General features: G+C 42.4%; 2 protein-coding genes and 1 long non-coding RNA gene across 6 annotated transcripts in view; 1 reads left to right on the plus strand and 2 right to left on the minus strand.

Annotated features, from left to right (window-relative positions):
• Nucleotides 1-3,163, minus strand: part of mast3b (microtubule associated serine/threonine kinase 3b) — a 38,956-nt gene extending 35,793 nt beyond the window's left edge. The window contains exon 1 of one of the 2 annotated variants that reach the window (XM_084356127.1): nucleotides 2,805-3,163. In XM_084356127.1, coding sequence (XP_084212253.1) covers nucleotides 2,805-2,851 — 47 coding nt within the window. In that variant the 5' untranslated portion in view covers nucleotides 2,852-3,163. The remainder of the gene's footprint in view (nucleotides 1-2,804) is intronic. The other variant, XM_084356128.1, reaches the window with a different exon arrangement.
• LOC311259180 lies at nucleotides 1,203-17,117 on the plus strand. Its single transcript, XR_014622843.1, has 4 exons — nucleotides 1,203-1,287; nucleotides 1,437-1,662; nucleotides 1,827-1,971; nucleotides 15,741-17,117. It is a non-coding gene; the product is annotated as an uncharacterized lncRNA (long non-coding RNA).
• Nucleotides 17,118-20,367: 3,250 nt separating this feature from the next.
• LOC311259179 (uncharacterized protein) lies at nucleotides 20,368-23,728 on the minus strand. Of its 3 annotated transcripts, XM_084356133.1 has the most exons (3): nucleotides 21,681-23,728; nucleotides 21,532-21,604; nucleotides 20,368-20,761 (listed from the first exon to the last, which is right to left on the minus strand). In XM_084356133.1, the coding sequence occupies exon 1, from the start codon at nucleotides 23,641-23,643 to the stop codon at nucleotides 22,480-22,482; it is 1,164 nt and encodes a 387-aa protein (XP_084212259.1). In that variant the 5' UTR covers nucleotides 23,644-23,728; the 3' UTR covers nucleotides 20,368-20,761; nucleotides 21,532-21,604; nucleotides 21,681-22,479. The 3 variants fall into 3 exon arrangements, with proteins under 3 accessions (XP_084212259.1, XP_084212258.1, XP_084212257.1); XM_084356132.1 differs by having other exon boundaries at nucleotides 20,368-21,604; XM_084356131.1 differs by having other exon boundaries at nucleotides 21,532-23,728.
• Nucleotides 23,729-23,819: the final 91 nt, after the last annotated feature.

The raw sequence follows: 23,819 nt of genomic DNA on the forward strand, positions 1-23,819 counted from the left end.
TCTGTCATCAGTCAGCAGGGGAGCTCAGGTCAGGGGTGAGAGATTGATGTCTGCATCTGACGGGCTGACCTGACAGTCTGTTGCATAGTGGCTGAATGCAACACTGGGTGCATTTGATTAGCTGGTTACGCCACAGGAAGTTGGCAGCTGGGTGTCAACCAACCTGAACGGAGGTTTCATCGTCCAACGCATGTTTACTTCACACCTAATGCAACGTTCGACAGCAGGGCTTCAGACTCACTCTTTACACTGGTTTCACTGGTGCACCTAATTTTTTTTCTTTCGATATTTCAAGCAACGTTATGTAAGTTTTTTTACCTTAAAATAACAGCTTCAAAATCATGTTGATGGTTCAGTGTCTTGTAACAGGGTGAATGGTGTCTCTGTCTCAGCCACTCCGCCCCCCTATCACTTGTTTCTGCACTGTAACTTCAGTGAGAGGGTAGGATCACAGCGTTACATACATGTTTACTTCAAGATACACATTTTCAACACAACACTGTTATGACGTAATGGGTTTTGTTTGTAGTTAGCACCTACATTACGCCTGACCTGGGGTGCCTATTTACGACAGCGTTGTTGCACTCAGAAACTGTGGGGGGGCGCCACATCAGGGCGCCACATGAGGTATTATAAAAAACGTTAACTGTTAGAAAAGTTTAAACCATAGAGCAGGCTCTAACATATGGAGGTTTGGCAGTGGCAGAGAGGCATTTCAAGTTGCACTTGACAGATTTTCACCCTGTCGCACCCTGGAGCCCTGAGCAGTGTAAGGGAGTGACTAACACCTGATAAATCTACCAACACACTACATGTTTTGATGCTGGCTCCCTGAGCACCCTACACAAACAAACCCTCAGACTGCACAATTTTATAATGTCTCCTCCCATTTCGACATCTTAACGTACTATTTTTGCATCAGAATATGCACGCTCAGCCGTTCTAAGGTCTACATCCCCCTGATGCTGACCCAGCGGCGTAGCTGTTTTCTATTGATTTCCCTGCTCAGATGTGAGCTCTGCCTCGTGGGCTCCACAGTGCTGCTATTGTCTCAGTGCTGCAGAGGCTTCTCAGTGCAAAACACAGCACTGGCTACCAAAGCACTAATGAACGTGTTGTCATAGTAATGCAGGGAGGATGGCAGGAAAAACAACTCCTTGCACACACACTCCTCATCCTGTAGTGTCGGCTCATAATTACACAGCACATGCAACTCGCTACGCCGTATTTCGTCTTTACACATCTTCTCCTTCAGACCCCCGAACCAAAGCTCTCGGCGGTGATTGAGTGAGTAATGGTCTGTCATTTCCATTTTGCTTTTTCATTTTGTTGGCTCTTCATGGACACTCTTGTCCAGAGTGTAAACTCAGTAGAAAATCTCAGACTGAGTCATTGGCGACATTCACACTGAATTCCTGATTTATTTATTTTTTCAGATGTTTTCTTTAAGGGAGATTCTGGCGGCTACAACCTTTGAGTGACAAGACGGCAGCAGGATTGTCTTCAAAGCAAAAACAACAATCGTGCCAAGCAAATTTAGAGTTTAATTCAGAAGCATCGGCTTCTTAGTTCTTCCAAGATATTTTAGTCATATTGTTGCACCTCACTCGCAGATTTTAAGATTGAAACCGTCACAAAACAAGGACCTAAATCTGGACACAGGTAACTTCATCTATTGCAAAAGTTTCTTTCTAAATAGCTGTGCACCTTTATACAACTATCTTAACCAAATACCCCAAACATATGTCATAGCTTTGTTTCAAGAAACTGTGTCTGAACCCCTCCCTGCTCACCCAGTGTGAAACCTCCTCTGTATCTCTGCGCAGGAGCAGCAAAGGGCCTAAAAATGAAACAAAAACAGCACATGCTTTGCCGAGATGATCCACTGAGGAGGCAGATGGATGGATCAGAGAATGGGCATGTGAGCGGGGAGCTCCTACGCCTTATGGATCAGCATCTAATGGGCAGCAGGTACTCTTCCCCACCTCCCTCCCAGCAAAAACAAAATAAAAAAAAAAGAAAAAGAAAAGGCTACATTCACTCTGGAGGAAGAGTGGGCGGATATAAGACTGCAGCCATGTCCTTTGATGGGAGATGGGATTCACAGGTTAGCAATTACACGGGAATAAAATAAATAAAACGATCTCCCGAAGAGTGAAAGCCATTTGTCTGCTGTGAGGGGGAGCAAGCAAGTGATTCATGCAGGAATGGTGGAGTGAGGGAAAAAAAAGAGACAATAGAGCAGGAAAAAGGCAAAAAACATCATGAGGACTGAATTCACACTGCGAGATAAGAGATCTGTAAAACCGAACAGGTGCTTGAAATGCCGAAACTTCCTCGTCTTCACAAGTTTCCTGTTGTTGCTGTAGTTTGGTTTGACAAGTTTATCCGGCTGTGACGTGTGCAAACACAGTTACAGTTCAAGGTTGGACAGCTGGATTCCTCTACACCCAGTGGGGTTAATTAGTTTAAAAGTTACATTTTTACTAAGAAATAGGCGACCGGGGAGTGCTGACACCTGTAACTCCTCAAAATTCAAAACACAAAACTGAAACTGAAGCCTCGAGCAAATGTCATGCTCGAGGGGGAAAAAACATGGGGATTATTTCCATCAGGCTGTTTTGGTCTCACAGCTTTAGTGGTGTTCATGTTTGAACAACCACTTTCCTGAAAAAAACAAAGAAGTCTGTTGACACTTGTGACTACATGAGCACATAAACATTGTTATTCAACTTAAAAACGCAGCAGTTTCACATGGCAGCTGTCACACACGCACCAGAGGATAGAGAAAGATGAAAACTTACTCCAGAGTCAGAGAGGGGATCTTCAGCTTGTCTCGCCTCGACTTCATTGTTGCTGAACAGCAGAGCGCAGGGGCTTCATTTACCACAGCGCCGCACCACTGGAGCTCACACCCGGCTTCCAGACACTCATCGCTGCGGAGGGAGACTAAAAATAACCCCGTTTAGCCAGAGTATCGTTTACCAGCAGCTTCAGCGGATTCCGGGGGAGATTTTCCGTGGGCACAGACTCAATCAAACGCGGGGACGTCTTGAACAAAAACAAACCGCGCGTCTCGCTCCTCGTCTGTCTCCAAGGCGCACCGGAGAGCGACTGCCACACAACCGGAGGGAGCGATGGGTCACCGCTTACCTCCATGTGACCGGTGGGGAGGGAGGGAGGCAGGGAGGGAGAGAGGAAAGGGGGAGTCTATTGGCTGGGGGTGGCCAAATCAATTTGGGCGCTTGTCAACAGGGGGAGGTTGTTGTGGGTGAGGACGGAGGGAAAGTTGGCGTCAGGGATTGGATGTGACTGTCAAAGCTGAAGAAGAAGAAGGGGGGACAGTATATTCACACACTGTGTGTGTTTTATGTGTTTTTGTGATGCAGCCTCACCTTCTTCCGGCTGTAAAACCACAATAACATAACGCCAGAGTCAAAGTTTCCCCTCGTGTTGTTTGATGAGATGTGTGTGAGACCAGATGAGGCAGAGCCGTGAACACTGGCAGGCTGCTGGTCGTGATGAGGCTGGGGAATACCTCCGCTGGAAACCATGACAGCTGCCACACGGGAGGATGCGTTTCTCACTGTGTGTGTGTGTGTGTGTGTGTGTGTGTGTGTGCGCGCGTGCGCGCGCGCGTGCAGCCGCCGTGCACGTGCAACTACATCACATTTATTTATTTGTCTGCATTTCATCCGACCACGTGCGGGCAGGAGGTTTTGACACGTTTTTGCAGCGTGCGTGAAAGTCAATTCTTGTGCAGGTGGGGGCGCGCGCGCGTGTGCGTGCATGCGTGTGTGTGTGTGTGTGTGTGTGTGTGTGTGTGTGTGTGTGTGTGTGTGTGTGAAGTGTCACTTTTTGCACCTCAGCTTGGCTGCTGCTCAGTGCCTTCATCTCCAACGGCAACGACAGCAGTGTCTTCCTGGTTGCTAGGGAGCTGGTGATGGTTTGCCTGGTCGCTAGGACACCAGCTTCACCCAAGTACAGAGTGACTGGAGGTGATCCAGCACTGTTTACTTGTAGGATTGACCATTATGCTGCTTGTTTACTGTTAGGATCTATAAATCCTTAACTGCCTCTGAAGCAAATCAATATTTCTTTTCAGAGCTGTAGAGGAGCACTGTGTGGTTCAGGGGAAGACACTGTAATCATAAGAGAAAGATCTTCACTGACCGACTCTAAACTAAATAAACAGACTGTCTTCATTTTCATGACTGAATAAGCTGAATAAACAAACTGACCTTAAAGGACGACACAATTTCATACTGTTTTACTTTGTTTATTTGTTTGTTTGTTTAGTGGCGGACCCTGCCACCTTTCTAGCTTCAAACAGTGTTCTGGGGACCTAATTTTCCTCTGAGAACTTCAGTTATGGGTAAAATAAATATTTCAGAGTTTGTATTATTACCTCATTAATACTGTAAATTCTGAATTTGAATATCTCCAAAACTGCATCGTGCCCGTTTAAAAGAAGTAACCGTTGACCTCTGGTTTCACAGTGGACAGGAAAAGCTGTCGCCTAAATGAAAGCCCTGTGCTTGTTTAACCAACCGTCCATCCCCGACCTCCTCCCTATATGGACTTTTCAGTCTTCATTCTACTTCTCCTCACTTCCTCTTTTGCAGCTGTAATAATTGCTACTGCCACTGGAGGTCACCACCGAACAACAAATGTAAATACGGGTCATAATAAGGTGCTTCCCTTTTCGACCTATATGGTTGTTTTTCTGATGTGGACAGTCTGGTCACTTCAACAGTATTTTCATGTTAAATGCCTCTAACAATCCACTCCTGTGCCCTGAAATAATCATGAGTTGCCCCTGCCCTGAAGAGAGCCGGTGCACACCACTGCCCTGTGTCTGTCAGCCAGAAGAATTGAAGCAGCAGATTTTACAAGAGGCATTCTCCTGTCCTCTTGTTTTTCTCTTTCTCCGTCTGTCACTCACTGAGGAGAACGAGGCCTGACAGTACGCGCTGTACAGTGCCGTACACAGGTAGTGATTGGGGGGAAAAGGTGTGAAAATTTGTTATAAATTGGGAGAAAGCAATGAAAAACACGCTTCTGGCAAAATTACGAGAGTTGGCGAGCAACATTAGCATTCATTTGGAGTCGTGTTTCTGGTCACCTGACAAATATAAGTCTCATATTCACTCACTTCTACTTTTGATTTTTGTCTCCACCATCTGCAGAGTGAAATATCTGCCTTGTTAGCTGCTAAATGCTCCACCATGTTCACCTGCGACACCTTCTGTGTCTCCCTACTTGTTGGTGCGGAACAGGTTTTTAGAGCTTTTTCACTAAAAAAGTCACCATGACACCTGTCGATATTTTCAAGGACGCCTCGGGACAATTTCAGTCGTGTTTGAGGTGATAACACCGTGTGTTTCTGACGTGTGTTTTCTCCAGCCATGTTTATGGCAACCAAAACAAATATTTTAAGTCCAAAACAGGATCTTTTCCTAACCCTTACAAGGTGTTTTTTGTGAAGAAATGAAAAGTTTCAACATATCCCTGGTTGATAAAAATGCACATTTCCGACATTTATTTGTGGACAAAGGTTGTAAGGTTTGAGCTGGACAGCTTCAGTTGCTGTCTTGACAGAATGGAAAAGACCATGACGGCATCTGTCTCAAGCAACAGTTGCTGGTTCACAACAAGAAAAATGATGATTGTGGGATGGCTTTGCCTTTGTGTCTGAACCCACCTGTTGAACCTAATGAGCAGAAAAACAGCCTGCTGTGTGTGTGTGTGTGTGTGTGTGTGTGTGTGTGTATGTGTGTGTCAGCGTGTTTGTGTGTGTGTGTGTGTCAGCGTGTTTGTGTGTGTGCCTGCTGTTGGGTGGTGTGGTGGTGGTGGGGTGGGGGCTTCCCATTCCCGATTGCTTGGTAATTGTTTTGTTAGAGCAGCATTTCATAGGAGAGCCGGTTTCTCAGTTACCATGGCGATAAGGGCTTTCCTGCTCTTCCCTTCCCATCAGTCTGTGTGCTTCCTCCCATCTCTGCTGTGTGAGATGAGGCTTAGCTAAACGCTGGTTCAACAGCGAAATGTCCCTCAGGAAATGGCAGCCAAGTTAAATTCGGGGTTGAAGATGCTTTAATCCGATGCCAGTGAACTGGACGGTTACATCATGTTTAATCTAGTCCTCTCTGCTGAACCACCCATGTAAATATAAAGAGTAACTGTAGAGGAAACAGTGATTGATTGTGAAGTACAAGTTAGTATTATATATGACATATTTCTGACAATATATAGCTGTGGAGCAATGTTACATCATTAAAAAGATTCACAACAGCCTCAAATTCTGCTGGAATCCTCCTTCCACTGTATTTAAAAAGCAGCAGAGAAGCGAGGGAGCAAGCCTTCATGGTTACATCGTGTGTGTTGCGGCGGGTCAGAGGACACTAACTGACCACCACCTAGCAAAGCATGGACACGGATGCAGAGCTGGTAATCAGAGCTAACCATCCGTGAGAAGAAGCTACTGTCAGACTCTCCGTACCTCTGCTGCTAGACTGAAAGTATTGGCGCTTGACCATGCATTTAGGGTGTAAATATGGTCCATACAGCTTGTACAGTGAGCCTCCATGAGCCCAGAGATCCCAAATTGATCTAATAAGACAGTCTTTACACCCTGAATGCGCCGTCAAGCTCAAGCACCCACTTTAGACGGGGTGCACGCTAACCCTTTTAGCTTAGCAGCTACAGTCAAGATTCAGCTTTTCAAAGGGTGAAGATAATATCTTTTCAAATCGATATTGGCTCTTGGGGCTTCAGGAGACTACGCCAGAGGTGTATGGAGCCATTTTATGTTTGTTTTCAGGGTTTTCGTGTGTTTTAAAACAAGCCCCCAATCTACTTCAGTTGTTTCAGAGTTTGTTTTGCTGTGAAGCTCCAGAAATGTTTGGTGGACTACAAAGTTCACCTGTCCTTCTATCGGCATCGGGTGAGTAGATAATGACTGAAATTTCATTTTTGGGTGAACTTATCCTTTAACATCATATGCCATCAAGAGTCTTTGTGATTTAGGTGTGTGCAGCACAGAAAGCGGTGCAGGGTTCCCTTTAAAACGTGTTTCCACAGAAACTCAAAATAGGGTTTTTTACAGATTGAGGCTCACACACATCCAACATCTCACCCACAGATACTGAAGGCTAACAAGCGAGAGGCAGGAATCAGTGTGCACCAAAACCTGAGAAACGTGAGGTGAGGCATTGTCTTCAGTGCTGCTGCATGTGAGGAGAGGAAAAGAGGAGACTGTATAACTGGAGATTGATGCACTGGACATGACTAATAACTCATGCACACTGCAGATGATGAGGTAAATTAACATTATGCAAATAGTTTATGCTAAACAAAGCATGATAACAGCCTGTGTGCACATCATCAGTCAGATCTAATTGCAAAAACACACATCCAATCATACAAAAATATTATCACACACTCTCTCACACACACACTCCCTGCCTGCAGCCGAGGCCCTGGAGGCACATAACCTGAGGCCTTGATTTATGTCTTCACTGAAACGATTACAGAACCACTGAAACCAATTCTGTTGTGTATTTGCTTCAAATAAACTAAAGAGTGAGTTTCATGGTTTAATTCACCTGCAACATGACTTAATATAGTAGACACAAATGGATGATGCATTAAAAAAAAAAGGTGCAAGATCAATATAAAGTGCTGTAAGACTACATCTCTTACTGCACTATGAAGAGGAAGTAATTTTAATATGCTGCGATGCAGGAAATGAGAAAATAACATCGCAGGGGAAGCGGGTAGCTGTAAGTCTGAGCAAGTGTGTTTGTGGGTGGGAGAGAGAAAAGGGAGGTGTGTTTGAACACGTGTCCAGCGCTTTGCAAGTTATTTGCATCATCCCAGTCAGGCCACAAGATGGCGTAGAAACACAGTAACAACAGCAGAGTGATCACATTAGTGTCTTAACCTCCAGGATTTGGTTGATCTTGTTAGGGATGTTTCCAATTCAAATTAAAAGTAATGTGAGTGGACCAGAGTCATTAGAGGGCAGTGAGTGAATCTGTTGTACTTTAAGTTTGATGCTTTTTTTGTAATGTATTGAATGAATTTGTTGCTTTAAAAGGGGAAAGACTCTATTGCATCCAATAAAATTAATTGAACAAGTTTGCAAATGAAGAAGCACGTGGTAATTCTTACAACACAAAACAGGACAAAGTTTTGTCTTGTCAAAGAAAAGAAAGCAAAACAAAATTCACCTCATCTAATCCCCCACAAACTAAGTGAACCTTTACCAAAATGTCACTTTTGAAAATCGACGCAAAAACTCCCACACACTGTTCACCTTACTTGCAATCAAGAATGAATTTTAATAACATTTCGGGACAAAGACCTTCATCAGGTTATCTTATAAGCCAATAGGAGAACATCTTAAATATGTTGGTTGACCCACATGGACCAATCAGGTCAGACTACAGACAAACATCACTCAAAATAATCAATCACACCTGGATCAATAAAGTTGAAAGATTAGTAAGTTTTTCTGAATCAGACAGTACAGATATAGGTTGACTACAAAAACATTACATTTTTAAACATCATGTGTAGTAACACAAATCATATTAATCTAAATGTTCATATTCACAATAAAACTTCCATAACAGGATAAATATAATAATACAATGTTGGTTGGAGCTTAATCTTCTAGGACGTGTATAAGCTCAGCAAACTGACAGATGGTGGAGATAAACTCTTCGGCATCTCCCTTAGCTTATTTGCAATGCCAATGTCATAAAGCATTATACAAAATATAGCTAACAGTCAAAGAAAGTCAAGGATACAGCCAGATTTGATCAAACTGTAACAGAATAAATGTTCTATTGAAGTAGAACCTTTAATTAACTACAGGCTTTCTTTGATAAACTTGTATAATTCAACACAAAAATGTTTTTATGCTGCCCATGGCCCTCAACCTGAACTGATAACGTACTCATACACATACTGGTATTAAGAATTTGCAGAGAGTTAGATAAGAGGATGGATATAACTCTCATGTCTGTGTGTTAAACTGGCAATAGACAAGTCTTCTGCTGTGTGTCATCAGGAAGTAAATGTTGATTGCACAGTGCAAAGGACAGAATAATGAAACCATCGCAACAGTGGCGTTGAACAATAATACCACTTGGAAACACTAGAGGGGAAAGGATGTCTGTTGTCAATTTAAGCTGAGGCTGGGAGTCAGGAAACAATTGTCTTAGCTGAGCAATAAGACTGGAAGCAAGAGGAAACTATCAGATATTCATTACACAATTGTTGTAGCATAAAGAATTCACAATATTATCACAATATGTTTGTGTAAGGACCCAAATGCAAAACACTTTACAAGATGATGTCCACAATCTCAAGTCCACAAAGCCAAAATGCAAATACAAAAGTCAACAAAAAGCTTAAAACAAAAGGCAACAGTAACAAAAGGAGCAGGCAGGGGCAAATCCGAGAATAAGTACAGAAAAAAATACAAAAACCGAAGAAAGAATTAAAAAGAAGTACTTGGGAACACAGGCAGGAACACAAGAGCAAGAGGAACACAAGGAGACACGGGACTGATGTTGGGTAAACAGAACAGATGAACCAACAAAGAGTGACAGGGAAACAGGCTAAAATAGACAGGGACTAGTCAACAAATGAAAGACAGGTAAACAGGGAAAAGGCAGGAAAAGGATAAAGGGAGGAAATGAAAAGCAAAACATGACTCATGAGGAGAAAACTACACAATAAAACAGGAAATCACAAAACTGAAAACCCAAACCTTGACTGTGTGGGCATTTGAATTCAGGTCAACTCTGACTGAATTCAGTCGTTTGTGTAGTAAAGCACATTTAAATCTAATCTCTGAGCTCTGCTTGCGTCGGTAAACAGCTCCGGATCCGAGCAGAATCTGATGTGACTCCTTCTGGTGTTTATTCCTCCAGAAGGTCCTGCTCTGCACCCGGCTCTCAGCAGACAACGTTGGCCACTGCCTTATGTTTTGTTTTGACAGAGAGACACCTAGCAGCAGAAATAACGTAATGTGCGTTTAATTAATTTTTCCATTTTGAGGTGCGTTACCACCACCTACTATGATAAAGTGAGAACAGAAATGTTAAGTTTGAGTTTTCAGTGGACCCAAATGCAGAGACCAGAGACAGAACTTCAGGGAGCAAAAGGTTTTCTGCAGGGCGAGCCAACAAAACAAGCATTAGCAAAAAAGCAAAAACACAGGAACATAGAAATACGTTTCAGTCACGAGATAAACTAGAAATACATGGCACATAGAAGTCACCATAAGGGACGGAATAATCTGGCGCTGAAGTTGTGGAGAGACTGGGGTAACATAGTTGGAGGGCCGCTGCCAGGCCCTCAGAACACACCCACAGGGAAGGAGCAGGTGAGGGAGAAAAAGGAGGGGGGGAGCAGACAGGGGAAAAACACAAACAGAACAAAAAAACAACCAGACTGCCACAGAAGAAACCGTGACAAGAAAGGAATGGAAATTATTCAAAAGGCGCCGTATTATTCACACTATTGTCTCTCTGGAATTGATAATTATTATTATTATTATTTTTCCAGCTTCTGTACGTTTTTCAGACTGTTTCTCCTCCTACAAATTTTGAGCTACAGAAACCATTCAAAAATCAAAATCAGGCTTTCAGTTGATGGTCTTATTACAGATGTAGGAATTTTGGCCGTAGAAGCCTAGAGCAACAAGCGCTCCAGCAACTCCCCCATAAGCCGCAATGTTAATTTTGAGCCTAAATTTCTGGAGGAGAGCATACGGTACCTGTTTTGTCTCTCGCTCTAGCGCCCTTGTTTTTCACTCTACAGAAATAAAAGAAACACATCTTTGTTTGGGAGGTGTTTTCCCATTCATTCTTATGGGGAAATTTACAACGTTGGTACTACTACTGCCTAGCTTCCTCTGTTAGCAGCCTCTTCGGTCTCTTCACCTCATGATGTCTGTGGAGGTTGCTGAGCCCGGTTACGTTGCCCGCTTGTCTGGCTCCAGTTCTGCTGTGATAGCGAACACAAATACTTTCAGAGCAGAGTCTGCTAGGCTGGCAGAGCTAACTTGTAGCTACAGTATGCAGCAGTGACAGGTTGGTTTCAGGAAACTCCGTAAATCCCCCCGGAGGACATCAGAGTTTCATCAAAATCAGTTATTGTTGGTGCTGTTCTGCTGTATAGTGTTGCACACTGTGATGCTGCGGCGCGCAAGAAACAAGTCACTGTCACATTGAAATGATTTCGATGCTGTTATTTATTTATTTATTTTTTTCATTTCCTTTTTATTGAGCATCAATGATACGGTACATAGATTCAAATACAGAAGTCACAATGCTCATATCTATATTTTAACCCCCCACCCCAAGAACATGTTGGACACCAATCCAGTAAAAATAGATAATTGAATGAAATAAAAATAAATAAATACAGTAGATAAATATATATTTATATATATATAACAAAAAGAGCATATACCTAGGCTCAACAACACTGAAGATGTGCACTAAACAAGACATGGTTCACATGGATTCAATCACAATCACAAATACAAATGCACGATGAATGCTAAGTGGTAATGAAGTGGGCACAGTTTTAAGTGTACCTAAATGCATCAACACCGGATCCCAGGCAGAAAAGAATTTGTCCCTGGACCCCCTGAGAGTATATTTTATTTTCTCTAATTGTATGAATTGTGTCAGGTCGCTAAACCACAAAGACACTTTGGGTGGATTTTTTTGATTTCCAATGCAATAATACTCTTCTACGTGCAAGCAGCATCGTAAAAGCAATTATGTTTTTATAACTTTTCCTTAATGTTGTATGTCTTCTATCTGTGGTACCAAATATGGCCATAGCTGCGTTGGGTTGAAGATCAATATTCAATGCTTCTGACGTTTTAAAGATGGTAGACCAATAGGTTGCCAGGTCTGGACATGACCAAAACATATGTGTTAAATCAGCAGGAGTGTTTCGACACCTGTCGCAGCTTGCATCTGTGTTAAAATATATTTTAGCCAGTCTTGCTTTGGAGTAGTGGATGCGATGTAGGATCTTGAATTGTATAATGCTTAATTTGGCACATGAAGTGCTGTCGTTTACTCTTAGTAGAGCACTCTCCCAAATGTCCTCTTCCAAGTCCTCCCCCAACTCATCCACCCAGTCTGCCCTGATCTTTGCCAATGTTGTGTTTTTAAAAGAGGTTATACAATCACTAATTCTTGAGACAAGTCTTTTAGAATTGAACGGAGATTTTAACAGATCATCTAAACCAGAAGGTGATGTCATGTATGGAAAATTGGGATCATGATGTTGAAGGAAGTGACAGACTTGGAAATATCGCGATAAGCTAGACCGAGGGAGGCCAAATTTGTGCGTTAAATCATCAAAGCTCGCAAAAATACAGTTTATGTACATATCCTTAAAATGATGAATGCCTCATCTCCGCCAGAGAGTAAATTCAGAGTCTAACCTAGCTGGGGGGAAAAGGTGATTATTGTTTATGGAACTTAGATGGAGAAGATTTTTAAACCCAAAGTTCTGTCTAACTTGAACCCATATTTTGAGGGTGTTTATGACTATAGGATTGTTAGTGTATTGTAAGAAAGAGAGGGGAAGGCTGGAGGTGACCAGGGCTCTAAGAAGGTAGAGATGCAAGATGCAGCTTCAAAGTGGCACCAGTCTGCGTCAGGAGTATGGAGCCAATATATGATTTTTTGAACATTTGAGGCTCCATTATAATGACAAAAATGTGGAAGAGCTACGCCACCTTGGTTTTTAGGCCTCTGTAACAGTTCTAACCGTGTTCTAGGCTTCTTTCCATCCCATATAAAGGAAATTGAACCCTTATCAATAGATTTAAAAAAAGATTTAGGGAGATAAAGTGGGATACGTTGAAACAGGTAAAGAAACTTAGGGAGCACGTTCATTTTGATACAGTTCACTTTCCCTGCTAAGGATAAGTGAAGTAGTTTCCATTTCTTCAGGTCTAATTTGACTTTCTCAAATAGCAGACAGAAGTTTTCTTGGTAAAGATTCTGCATGTCCCTTGTAATATTAATGCCCAAGTATTTAAAGCCATTTTTAGACATTTTGAATGGTAGAACACCGTCCTGTATTTGAAGAGCCAAGTCATTAACAGGATAACATTCACTTTTACTGAAGTTCAGTTTGTACCCAGAAAAAGCACCAAATCTCCTCAGGGCGTGGATAATATGAGGAGCACATGAAACAGGGTCAGATATATACATTAACAAATCATCTGCGTAAAGAGATACTCTATGCGCTCTCCCCCTCCTATGAATCCCAGTAATTGATGGTAATGTTTTGAGTGTGACAGACAAGGGCTCTATGGCCAAGGTGAGTAGCAATGGACTGATTGGGCAGCCCTGACGGGTGCCCCTTGACAGCTGGAAATACTATGAGCGTTTACCATTCTGCATTGCCTTTATTGCAGTAATGATTTCTATACAATTTAGTGGAAGCTCAGTTTCAGTCCTATGAACTGTTGTTACAGAAGGAGCCTGGAGGTTATTGAAGAAATGTTCCATGTCAGAGCAATCATTTGTCATCTCAGATACAGATTTGAATAAAATGAGGTGAATTTTTCTTTAATTTCTTCTGGGTCAATAACGATGCTGTTATTTTAAGGTAAAATATCTACATAATGTTGCTTTAATAAAAGTCATAAATGACCTTTGGTTTCACACGGTACCAAACACCGTTCTCTTGAGGGAAAATCCCACGTGTTTGACCCGCTCATCAACCCCAACTGTAAAATAGTTCAAAAAGTCTGAACATATTTGGAGAATCGTTGTTCTGTTTAGCTGTGTTTCAACATCAGAGGACCACATATGGCTGCTAGACTTGAGGTTTTTTTTTTTTTGGGCTGTGGTCTGTTCCAGTTAGCAGCGACTGGGCAAATGTGAGCTCATTATTAGCATCATTCTTCACAACTCCAGTCACACAGGCTGAAATTACCACAGACGATACTGATACTGTCTTTCCTTCTTGGGAATTTGTGGGTTTTATCAAAAGGTTTCTAGTGAACTTATATGATAACTTGACTGGAAGCAACCAACCACAGTTTGGGGCGTGGGGCCTTCTCAGCTCAGCAGGAAGGTCACAGGTCCTGACTTCTTCACTGTCGCTCTTGGGAAATGTGGCTGTGACTGTTATCCCACACTTTTTCTTTTAGAAAAGGGAATTTGAACCCCCCTCTGTGCTGTGATGACAGTTAACTGACCCTTTCCCGCTCTCAGTGTTTACCTCAGATTTACTTATAAGGTGGATTAAATCTGATATTTCCTGTCCGCAGGTTGCTAAAGTTTCCACCATTCTTCTGTCTGACCTAAATTTTCTGGTTTTACTTATTAGAAGACTGAACAAGAATCTCTCTCATTTAGAAGAGATTTTGGGGAAAGCCGGGCCTAATCTGATATAAAACTCTTCCTGTTTCTGGTTTTCAACAAATTAGCTTTGCTTCCTGAGAAAATGTTTCTACATGCAGAGAAGCCTCTTTGCTAAACTAAATATCGTGTCACAACTGATCTGGCTCATAAATATTTATTTGAGAAAGTGCATTGCTCCCATTTTGATCCATTGAAGTTGAGGCCACTTTCTCTGTATCCTCTTACGCTGTTCTCAGCCGTCTGCTTCTTCACCCGACTCCTCCAGAGCTGACCAGCTCTAAGCAGCTGAGCAGCAGCCCTACACAACACTCAGCAAATTTCTTTAGTTTTGTTTTGATAGAGACCTCTAGCAGCAGAAATTACACACTACAAATTGTGTTATGTGCTGGTGACAAATGACACACAATAGCTCTGTTATTTGGAAATATAATGTATATAACGACTGTGTAGTGTATTGGACTTTGTGGTAGAGTTTAGATTCTCTGCCCAAGCCGGAGCCCGAGCCCAAACTTGACCCAAACCGGCACGCGGGCTAGGTCGGGTCGATATTTCCTGCCACTATCCTCGGGCCGGGCCGGGCTGGGCCCTTGATCAAGCATTTGTATTTTTTTTTTTTCATTACTTTATTCATTTGCGATCCATTCCGTTCTGAATAAACAAACAATGCAGTATGCTTCGTCCTTGTTGCATTATTCATTATGATAATTGTAAACAGACTTCTGTAGTTCAAACACCTCAGAGTTGTAGTTGAGAACATCAGTTATAACAGCCCACTGTAACCTGGGCTGGTGAACGGGAAGGTGATGGTCCACCTTAGTGCGGGTTGCTCCGGTTACTCAAGAGACGGCAGGCAACATGTGGGGGTTTCCGCACGGCACTTTTATTCATAATACTGACCACACCATGCCAGGTCTCTACGGCACTAGATGTTACAGGCATACATGCAAACGAACACAGGCCGAGGTTCTTGCACCAACACTTTACAAAATAAAGACAAAATAAAATGGGGAGTCTTCGCTCTGTCGGCTGTATCCTTTCTCACGGGGAGCGGAAGTACACCTGTTCTTCTGCATCTTACAGGTTACATTACCCACTAAACAAAAGGAGGCGCCACCTACATTGAATAACTCTGACTGTTAAAAACGACGTATTAAAAAACTGTCGGGTTTAAATCCGGCTCGGGCTCAAAATTACAGTTAATGTGTCAGGCCGGGCCGGGCTTGGACACAATGGGTCGGGCTTGATTTTTTGGGCCCGATCTAAGCTCTGCTTTGTGATGGCCTGTTTGTGATCAGTTTTCTGTGCTTTTTGTTTCAGAGGTGCTCGGTGAGGCTGGACGTGGCTTTGCTGCTGGTCGGAGCTGTGCCGGTCCACACACCTGCAGCGCATTGAGTGTAATCAGCACAGCACTTATACACAGACCTTCCCTCCGCACGGTGCCAGATAACTGTCGCCAGCTCCAGTGGCACTGGATCGCTCCCTGTATCTCTAGAGTTGATGTATTTAGTAAGCTCTCTTTTGTTCACTCGCCAGCATTTTAATCCTGCCTTCCTTCCTTTGTTTTAAATACTTTGTGCCTAGATATACACAAAATAAAGTAAGCTTTTTAAAATGAATGTGTGCAGTTTGTTTTTAAACAGGCTCAATAAAAGGATTGCTGCTTTAAAGGAGCACTCCACTATTATTTTAATAAAAGTACCACCCAAACATCACGTTGAGGACAACACATGACCTCTCACTCATCCCCTGAGAGGGACACCACCACGTACTGACTATCCTTACAGTTAGAGCCTCTTCAGTCCTCTGCAAGAGTTCCCATGTCTCCGGCTCCCAGCGGATGTTAATATATCACCAATGAGTCTGCAGCCTGACCTTTGACTCTGGGAAGAATCAGTGGTGAGTCAAGCCAGAGCAGAGACACACTTCCAGCAGGTGAGGCTGATTTAAGGATTTCTCTTCTGCTTTTTAGGGAACAAAAACACAGATTCATCCTACACCTGTCTTAAATCTGGAACGTGTTTTTCTTTGCACTTTGACAGTTTTGAACATCTGACATTCTTTGATTTTCTCTGCAGCAACTGAAGATTGAAGTGTCTCTGTTCTCCTGCAGCCATCAACTTTGACAGCCACATTGCTGTCACTGCATCCTGACCACTCCAGCCTTGAATTTCCAAATAGACCACGTCGTGATGGAGATGGAGCAGAAAGCTGGGAGTTTTCTTGCTCAGGGCCAAACTGCTGTCAGGACCTGGCTCCCCCCCAGCACCAGAGATACGAGTGCTCGGCTGCTGTTGATTGAAAGACAATAAATTTAGCGTTTCTTTGGATACAGTATGGCAGGGTTAGTTTAATGCTTTTGTAACCAGTATGTCTGAACAGTCATTGTAAAACCTAATTAATCAGAATAGGTATGATAGTATTAGAATAATTACTCCCTCTATTATTATAGTCCATTGGCGAGCCCTAGTGGCGTAATTGAGTGTATATATACACCCAAGGGTTGAAAGAGCAGCTGGAACAGATGTGGAAGGTCAAGGCTAGCGTGGTCCCCGTGGTAGTGGGGGCACTCGGGGCAGTAACCCCCAAACTGGGAGAGTGGCTCCAACAGATCCCAGGAACAACATCTGGAGCCTCAGTCCAAAAGAGCGCAGTCCTAGGAACAGCCAAGATACTGCGCAGAACCCTCAAACTCCCAGGCCTCTGACCCGAGCTTGAGGATGACACAGATACCACCCCACCAGGGGTGAGAAGGAGATTTTTATATATACGCATATATATATATAATATATATATATATATTATATATATATATATATATATATTTATATATACATACATATATACATACATATGTATATATATAAACACATACATATATGTATTCATATATACATATATATGTATATATATAAACACATGCATATATGTATTTATATGTATATATACATACATATGTACACTGCCTGAAAAAAAACATCAGTTGTTTGAAGAGGCTTTGTTTGATTCGGACATTTAAATAAACCTGAATACATTTCTTTAGTCTGATATATTAAGTTTGTTAAGGAATAAGATTTGGATTGCTGTCACTGAAAAGTATAGTATTAGCATACAGTTTAGCTATTCTCAGTTGAATACAACATTTGAGCATTAGTAACATATCTCTTGATAGTGCTTTAAAGCATTGAATAAACAGTGAAACAAACAAAATAAACTTCAGTTTTACCCGAGCATACTTTTAGCCCATTTCCGCAGGCTAAAAAAGGGTTTTCTGAAAAAAATTATTCGTTTGAATCTACAACAATGCCTAGGAAAAGTAAGAAGTCCAAAGCTGCACGCATGCGCTGGCAGAGATCAGGTGAGATGCACTGTGCTACAACAGCTGAACAGGAAGCATGTGTTGGTCCCCAGAGCAGTGGAGAGGTCATGACATCTGCAGCATCCCATGTTCCAAGTGTCGACCAGGCAGGTCAACATGATGCATTGTGCTCACCACACATTTCTTATACTGACATTGTAAAGACAACACTTCACAGTAATGACCCTAGTACATCAGCTACTTCAAATGCTAACCAGGTAAATCATTCAGGTGATGTGCCTTCACCACAGGTCTCTTATGCTGACATTGTAAAGAGGGGACGTCACAGTAATGATCCCAGTGAAAAAGTTAGCTCCTATGCTGTAAACCAGTCTGTTCCAGACCGTTACCTGGTCTAAACTGGTGCAAGCACTGAATAAACTCAAGCACATTCACCCACAGTATAAGGACATAACTATCAGAGCTGTGTGACCCAACACTTCCTGATAAGGAAGTTGATGATGATGATGATGATGATGATGATGATTGTGATGATGTTAATGCGACCATGGAGGATGTTGATTATGATGAAGATGATTTAATGGAAATTGACATGTGTGAGAGAAATGCACTGTGTGAGGCAGAAAATGGTCCTGAAAATGAACTGGACAACAACACGCTACTTTGTGATGGCAGCCAACCAGAGGAGCAGAATGACGATCCAGAACAAGAAGGTGACATGCCAAATGGTGGTCTTGCTCTAGAGTCATACCATCAGCCACGTGATGTTTCAGAGGACTATTGTATTTGAGTGAAGGAATCTACTCTGTTGCCCCTGCAGAAGGAAATAGTCCAGTGAGCTTTTTCAAAACACCTAAACTTGAAGCCATGGCTTTCCCTGTTCAGTTTCCCATCAGTCTAAATACACTAGATGAATAGAGACTTATCAAATTAACACCCAGTGGTTATTTCAAAACCAGGCTTTTAGGGGTTGATGATCGCTTTGCAAGAGACACCAACTATTTGTGAGTGAAATACACTTGACCACATCCAGCATGACAAATCAGTTACGTAAGGGAAAACCTTTCACCAGAGATGGACGCAAAATAGCATCAGGAATGTTGCGAGACAAACGAGAGGTTGAACGACTGGTGAGAAATAAAGATGCAGTCAGAGACAACGAGAGATCTGTTTTCCATGATAAGGCAGCTTGGAACTCCTACTTTCTTTTGTACGTTTTCTGCAGCAGAAATGTGTTGGCCTGAAGTGATTGAAGCAATCAAATGTCAATACTATTCCCGACCTGCCTCCCAGCAAAAACAAAATAAAAAAAAAAGAAAAGGCTACAGTCACTCTGGAGGAAGAGTGGGCGGATATAAGGCTGCAGCCATGTCCTTTGATGGGAGATGGGATTCACAGGTTAGCAATTACACAGGAATAAAATAAATAACAGGTGCTTGAAATGCCGAAACTTCCTCGTCTTCACAAGTTTCCTGTTGTTTCTGTAGTTTGGTTTGACAAGTTTATCTGGCTGTGACGTGTGCAAACACAGTTACAGTTCAAGGTTGGACAGCTGGATTTCTCTACACCCAGTGGGGTTAATTAGTTTAAAAGTTAAATTTTTACTAAGAAATAGGCGACCGGGGAGTGCTGACACCTGTAACTCCTCAAAATTCAAAACACAAAACTGAAACTGAAGCCTGGAGCAAATGTCATGCTTGAGGGGGAAAAAACATGGGGATTATTTCCATCTGGCTGTTTTGGTCTCACAGCTTTAGTGGTGTTCATGTTTGAACAACCACTTTCTTGAAAAAAACAAAGAAGTCTGTTGACACTTGTGACTACATGAGCACATAAACATTGTTATTCAACTTAAAAACGCAGCAGTTTCACATGGCAGCTGTCACACACGCACCAGAGGATAGAGAAAGATGAAAACTTACTCCAGAGTCAGAGAGGGGATCTTCAGCTTGTCTCGCCTCGACTTCATTGTTGCTGAACAGCAGAGCGCAGGGGCTTCATTTACCACAGCGCCGCACCACTGGAGCTCACAGCCGGCTTCCAGACACTCATCGCTGCGGAGGGAGACTAAAAATAACCCCGTTTAGCCAGAGTATCGTTTACCAGCAGCTTCAGCGGATTCCGGGGGAGATTTTCCGTGGGCACAGACTCAATCAAACGCGGGGACGTCTTAAACAAAAACAAACCGCGCGTCTCACTCCACGTCTGTCTCCAAGGCGCATCGGAGAGCGACTGCCACACAACCGGAGGGAGCGATGGGTCACCGCTTACCTCCATGTGACCGGTGGGGAGGGAGGGAGGCAGAGAGGGAGAGAGGACAGGGGGAGTCTATTGGCTGGGGGTGGCCTCGTGTTGTTTGATGAGATGTGTGTGAGACCAGATGAGGCAGAGCCGTGAACACTGGCAGGCTGCTGGTCGTGATGAGGCTGGGGAATACCTCCGCTGGAAACCATGACAGCTGCCACACGGGAGGATGCGTTTCTCACTTTGTGTGTGTGTGTGTGTGTGTGTGTGTGTGTGTGTGTGGTGAAAAGTAACTTTATACTTCTGAGATACTTTTTGTAGCACCTTTAACCTCAATGTTAGAAAGAAACCACATCCTCTAGGTTCAAAAAGTTGGACTCGATGTAGAAGTTGAACAGCGATCATTTATTGCATAAAAAACACCATACTATTTCACTGCACATGGAATAGAAAACCCCCCAAAACAAATAGAGCTCTTTAATAAAAATAATAAAAATAAAAAAATAAAACAAAGTTCAAAATAAATTGTCCTTTTCCTTCTTTATCAGAAGAATAAAGTTCAGTTCTGTGTTTGGTGTATGTGTGTCTGTCAGTTCTTCTACTACCCGGGTAGATTTTGTGGTGAACGATCTTATCTGTATCAGAGTGCAATGAGTAGAAGTCTATCTTCGGAGTGGATCCCGTTCTCCTTTCGGTCGATCGCCTGGCTCGCCACTGAACCGGAAGGTTCAGAATTCTTGCTGATCAATCCCTGATCCGGTAGAATATAAAAACCAGTCTACACAAATGGTGTAGAAAACACATTCCATTAATACCATGTTCATATTGACCTTCTACTACTTCTTCTCTAATACTCTGAATATTTATAATCAAATTCAGTACATACACAGTTTAAATCATTATAAATGATAGTGTACACACTCATAGTAGAGTTATTTTAACGCAACTATTCCTTATGAACTCATATTTTTAACATAAATAGACTTAATTGTCTTTTTAAGCAGTATTCATATTTTTAAACAGCTTTTTAAATGAATACTTATCTTTTAACTTCAATATATTTCTCTCTTTTTAACCTTTTAAACCATAAATGAATTTAATTAATTCACTCTTTTTAGTTATCATGAGTAACTAAATAACCACAATGAAATAATTCACAATTTGTACACAAAACAGTACAGTAGCATAACATTCTTGCAACTTATCATTATATCCCATGTATTTCTCTCATTCAACATGGTGGTGGCCCACTAGCTTGGCCGGCTACACCATTAGCAGCTATACTGCCTGCTTGGCTGGCTACCTGAGCTAGCATAGCGAAGCTCACCGCGATTAGCATTAGCGCGGCCGCTACCGATCTTTTTAAAGTTGTTTTTCTCACATAACACAATGATATAACAATACCAAAGTGGATAAAAACATTGGATAATAACTCCGACTGGTTTTATTAAAGTGTTTCAGTAAGCAATATCTTCACACGAGCTAATAACAACAGGCTAATACCAAGGCCTAGTATTTTAGCATCTTAGCATGTAGCTCTTAGCTTACCGGAGTCCGAACAAGGGCTTAACACGGTCGTAGCGGCTCCTCTCTCTTTTCCACAACATTCACAGACTCTCTCCTAATAAACGAAAGGTTTATGAGCACACTGTGCGAAGAATAATTGTGAATTCATGAGTTTTTCATCACTTTCATACCTAGATCCGGCAGCTCACTAGCGGGTGTGTTGTTCTGGGATCGGCGTATTGGCAATGAGTGTGGCTCTGTGTATGGGCGTGAGCAGAGCGTGCTCAACGACAGTGAACATGAACGCGGGGCTGATTCGTCACCTAGTGGCAGGACACGGGAGCTACATTCAAATGACATATATGGGCTTCGTAACCATGTGGGTTACATTTTACTTGAGTAATCCATTTTATGTTTACTCTCTTCTCCATTACCAATTTGTAAGAGAATACATTACTTTTGACCCTGTTATTAAAAACATTAGTTACTAGTTGCATTACATTGATTGAGATTGTTAATATGAAATATCAACTAATAAATATGTATATTATATTTTTTTATTATATGATGAATTGTATGATAATTATATATAATAATGCGTACTTCATATGTCCTAAGTCCTAAAAAGTTAAGTGATTTCAATCTTTAAATATTAGTTAAAGTGTTCCAATTCAGATACTTAATGAATATAAATCAATTGGATTCATTCAACATTCATAGGTCTATTGTTACATTAGTAATTTCAACTTTTCAACATTGAAATAACATCTTATTTCAATGTTGAAAAGTTGAAATTACTGCACCTTTCAGTCTGTCCTCACTGCACTTATTCCACTTTTTCCTTTCCATCGTCCTCGCCTCTGTTCTCCTGTCTGTCCTTACTTTTTTTTTGCATTGATTGTGGGAGGAAGCTGGAGCACCCGGAGAGAACCCACACTGACAAGGGGAGAACATGCAGCCGATGGGCGCAGCTGCTTTTCAGCACGGACTTCAATCAGTATGGGTATCTGACCTTTCATAGAAGTAGATCATGCCATATTCCTTTATGTCCTCTGGTCTTGTGACTGTGAGTGAACCGTTCACTATGGTGGGAACTTGATCAGTATACAAATGTGACCACATGCGCTGGCTGTAGACGTTGTGACATACAACAGAAGACAGGCTGTATAACTGCACCCGGTCTGCATCCACAGGAACTTCTACAAACTGTGATGGAGTCACGTGGTCTCTGAGGACCAATCCATAGGGGGTTTCTCGAGGGAAGTAAAGGGTTAAAATGTCAGGACTGTTCCAAACTGTGGCTCTCTCTACGAGGGATCCACATGTCTTGCATTGTCCTGAGTGCTGAGTGAAAGCACGTTTGAGAAGAGCGGAAACTAAAAACTTCTGTTGATCTCGCTCTCGTTGTAAAGTGTAAATGTTACCCAGACCTGAGGTGCTCGATGTAGTGACATTACAGCTCTTACACGTGCTTTGTTCTCGAGCCACAATAGCTGTTTGCACTCCACAGGTGTCTAACCAGTGCAGCAACGGATCTAACAGATCGATGGGATCATTCCTCTGGAGCAGTTTCAGCGCCGGCAGCTTCTCACTTAATTCTACCAAAGTCCAGTCAATGTCTCTCAGTTTGAAATGCATCCCAGGGTTATTGAGGGCTGTCAGGAACAGCCTCGCCAATTTTGGTGTCGGCGATAATTCTGTGAAAGGCTGTGTGGGTTGGTCCCTTAAATGTTCCTTCACAGCAGACAGGTGTAGTGTAGCCTGTAATGGTGCATTCATCCAGGAAGTATTAAATCCATCTGGAAACCTGCAGATCTCCTTGAGGGCATTTCTGGAATTATTTGCTCTGGCTGTAGTTCTGCTCACTTCTTCATCACTGGGCCTTTTAACACATGGCTCTGTTTCTCTGACATCTCCTGTTGTGGAAGTGTCTGAAACATCTGGGTCGTGTGCAGAAGCAGCAGTGGTTTGTGGGATTGCCTCTGATCCTGTGATGCCAGATGTTGAATCAGTAACCTGCTCGGTGGGCTCAGCAGCTTCTGGGCTAATTTCCTTGTCTTCCTTGTCTTTCTCTTTTACTTCTGTAAAGTACTCAACAAGTTTTCTGGTACCTTTAGTGACTAAAGCACCCACAATGAAGCCTAGTGTGAGCATGATGCTGCGAGATTTGGGTCTGAATCTGAAAAATATCTGTCTGTGTGAGAGGAGTGTCCAGTCTCGAGGTCCGAGTGTGTGTGAAGTGTCTGTGTGTTGAACACCTATATATTGTGTCAGCACATTCTATGACCAGTCAAAGAGATCAAAGAGATCAGACAACCTTCTAGAATGAA

The sequence above is a fragment of the Pagrus pagrus genome (genome assembly GCF_965226575.1).
Source record: "Pagrus pagrus genome assembly, chromosome: 6".
NCBI classification, from domain to species: domain Eukaryota; kingdom Metazoa; phylum Chordata; class Actinopteri; order Spariformes; family Sparidae; genus Pagrus; species Pagrus pagrus.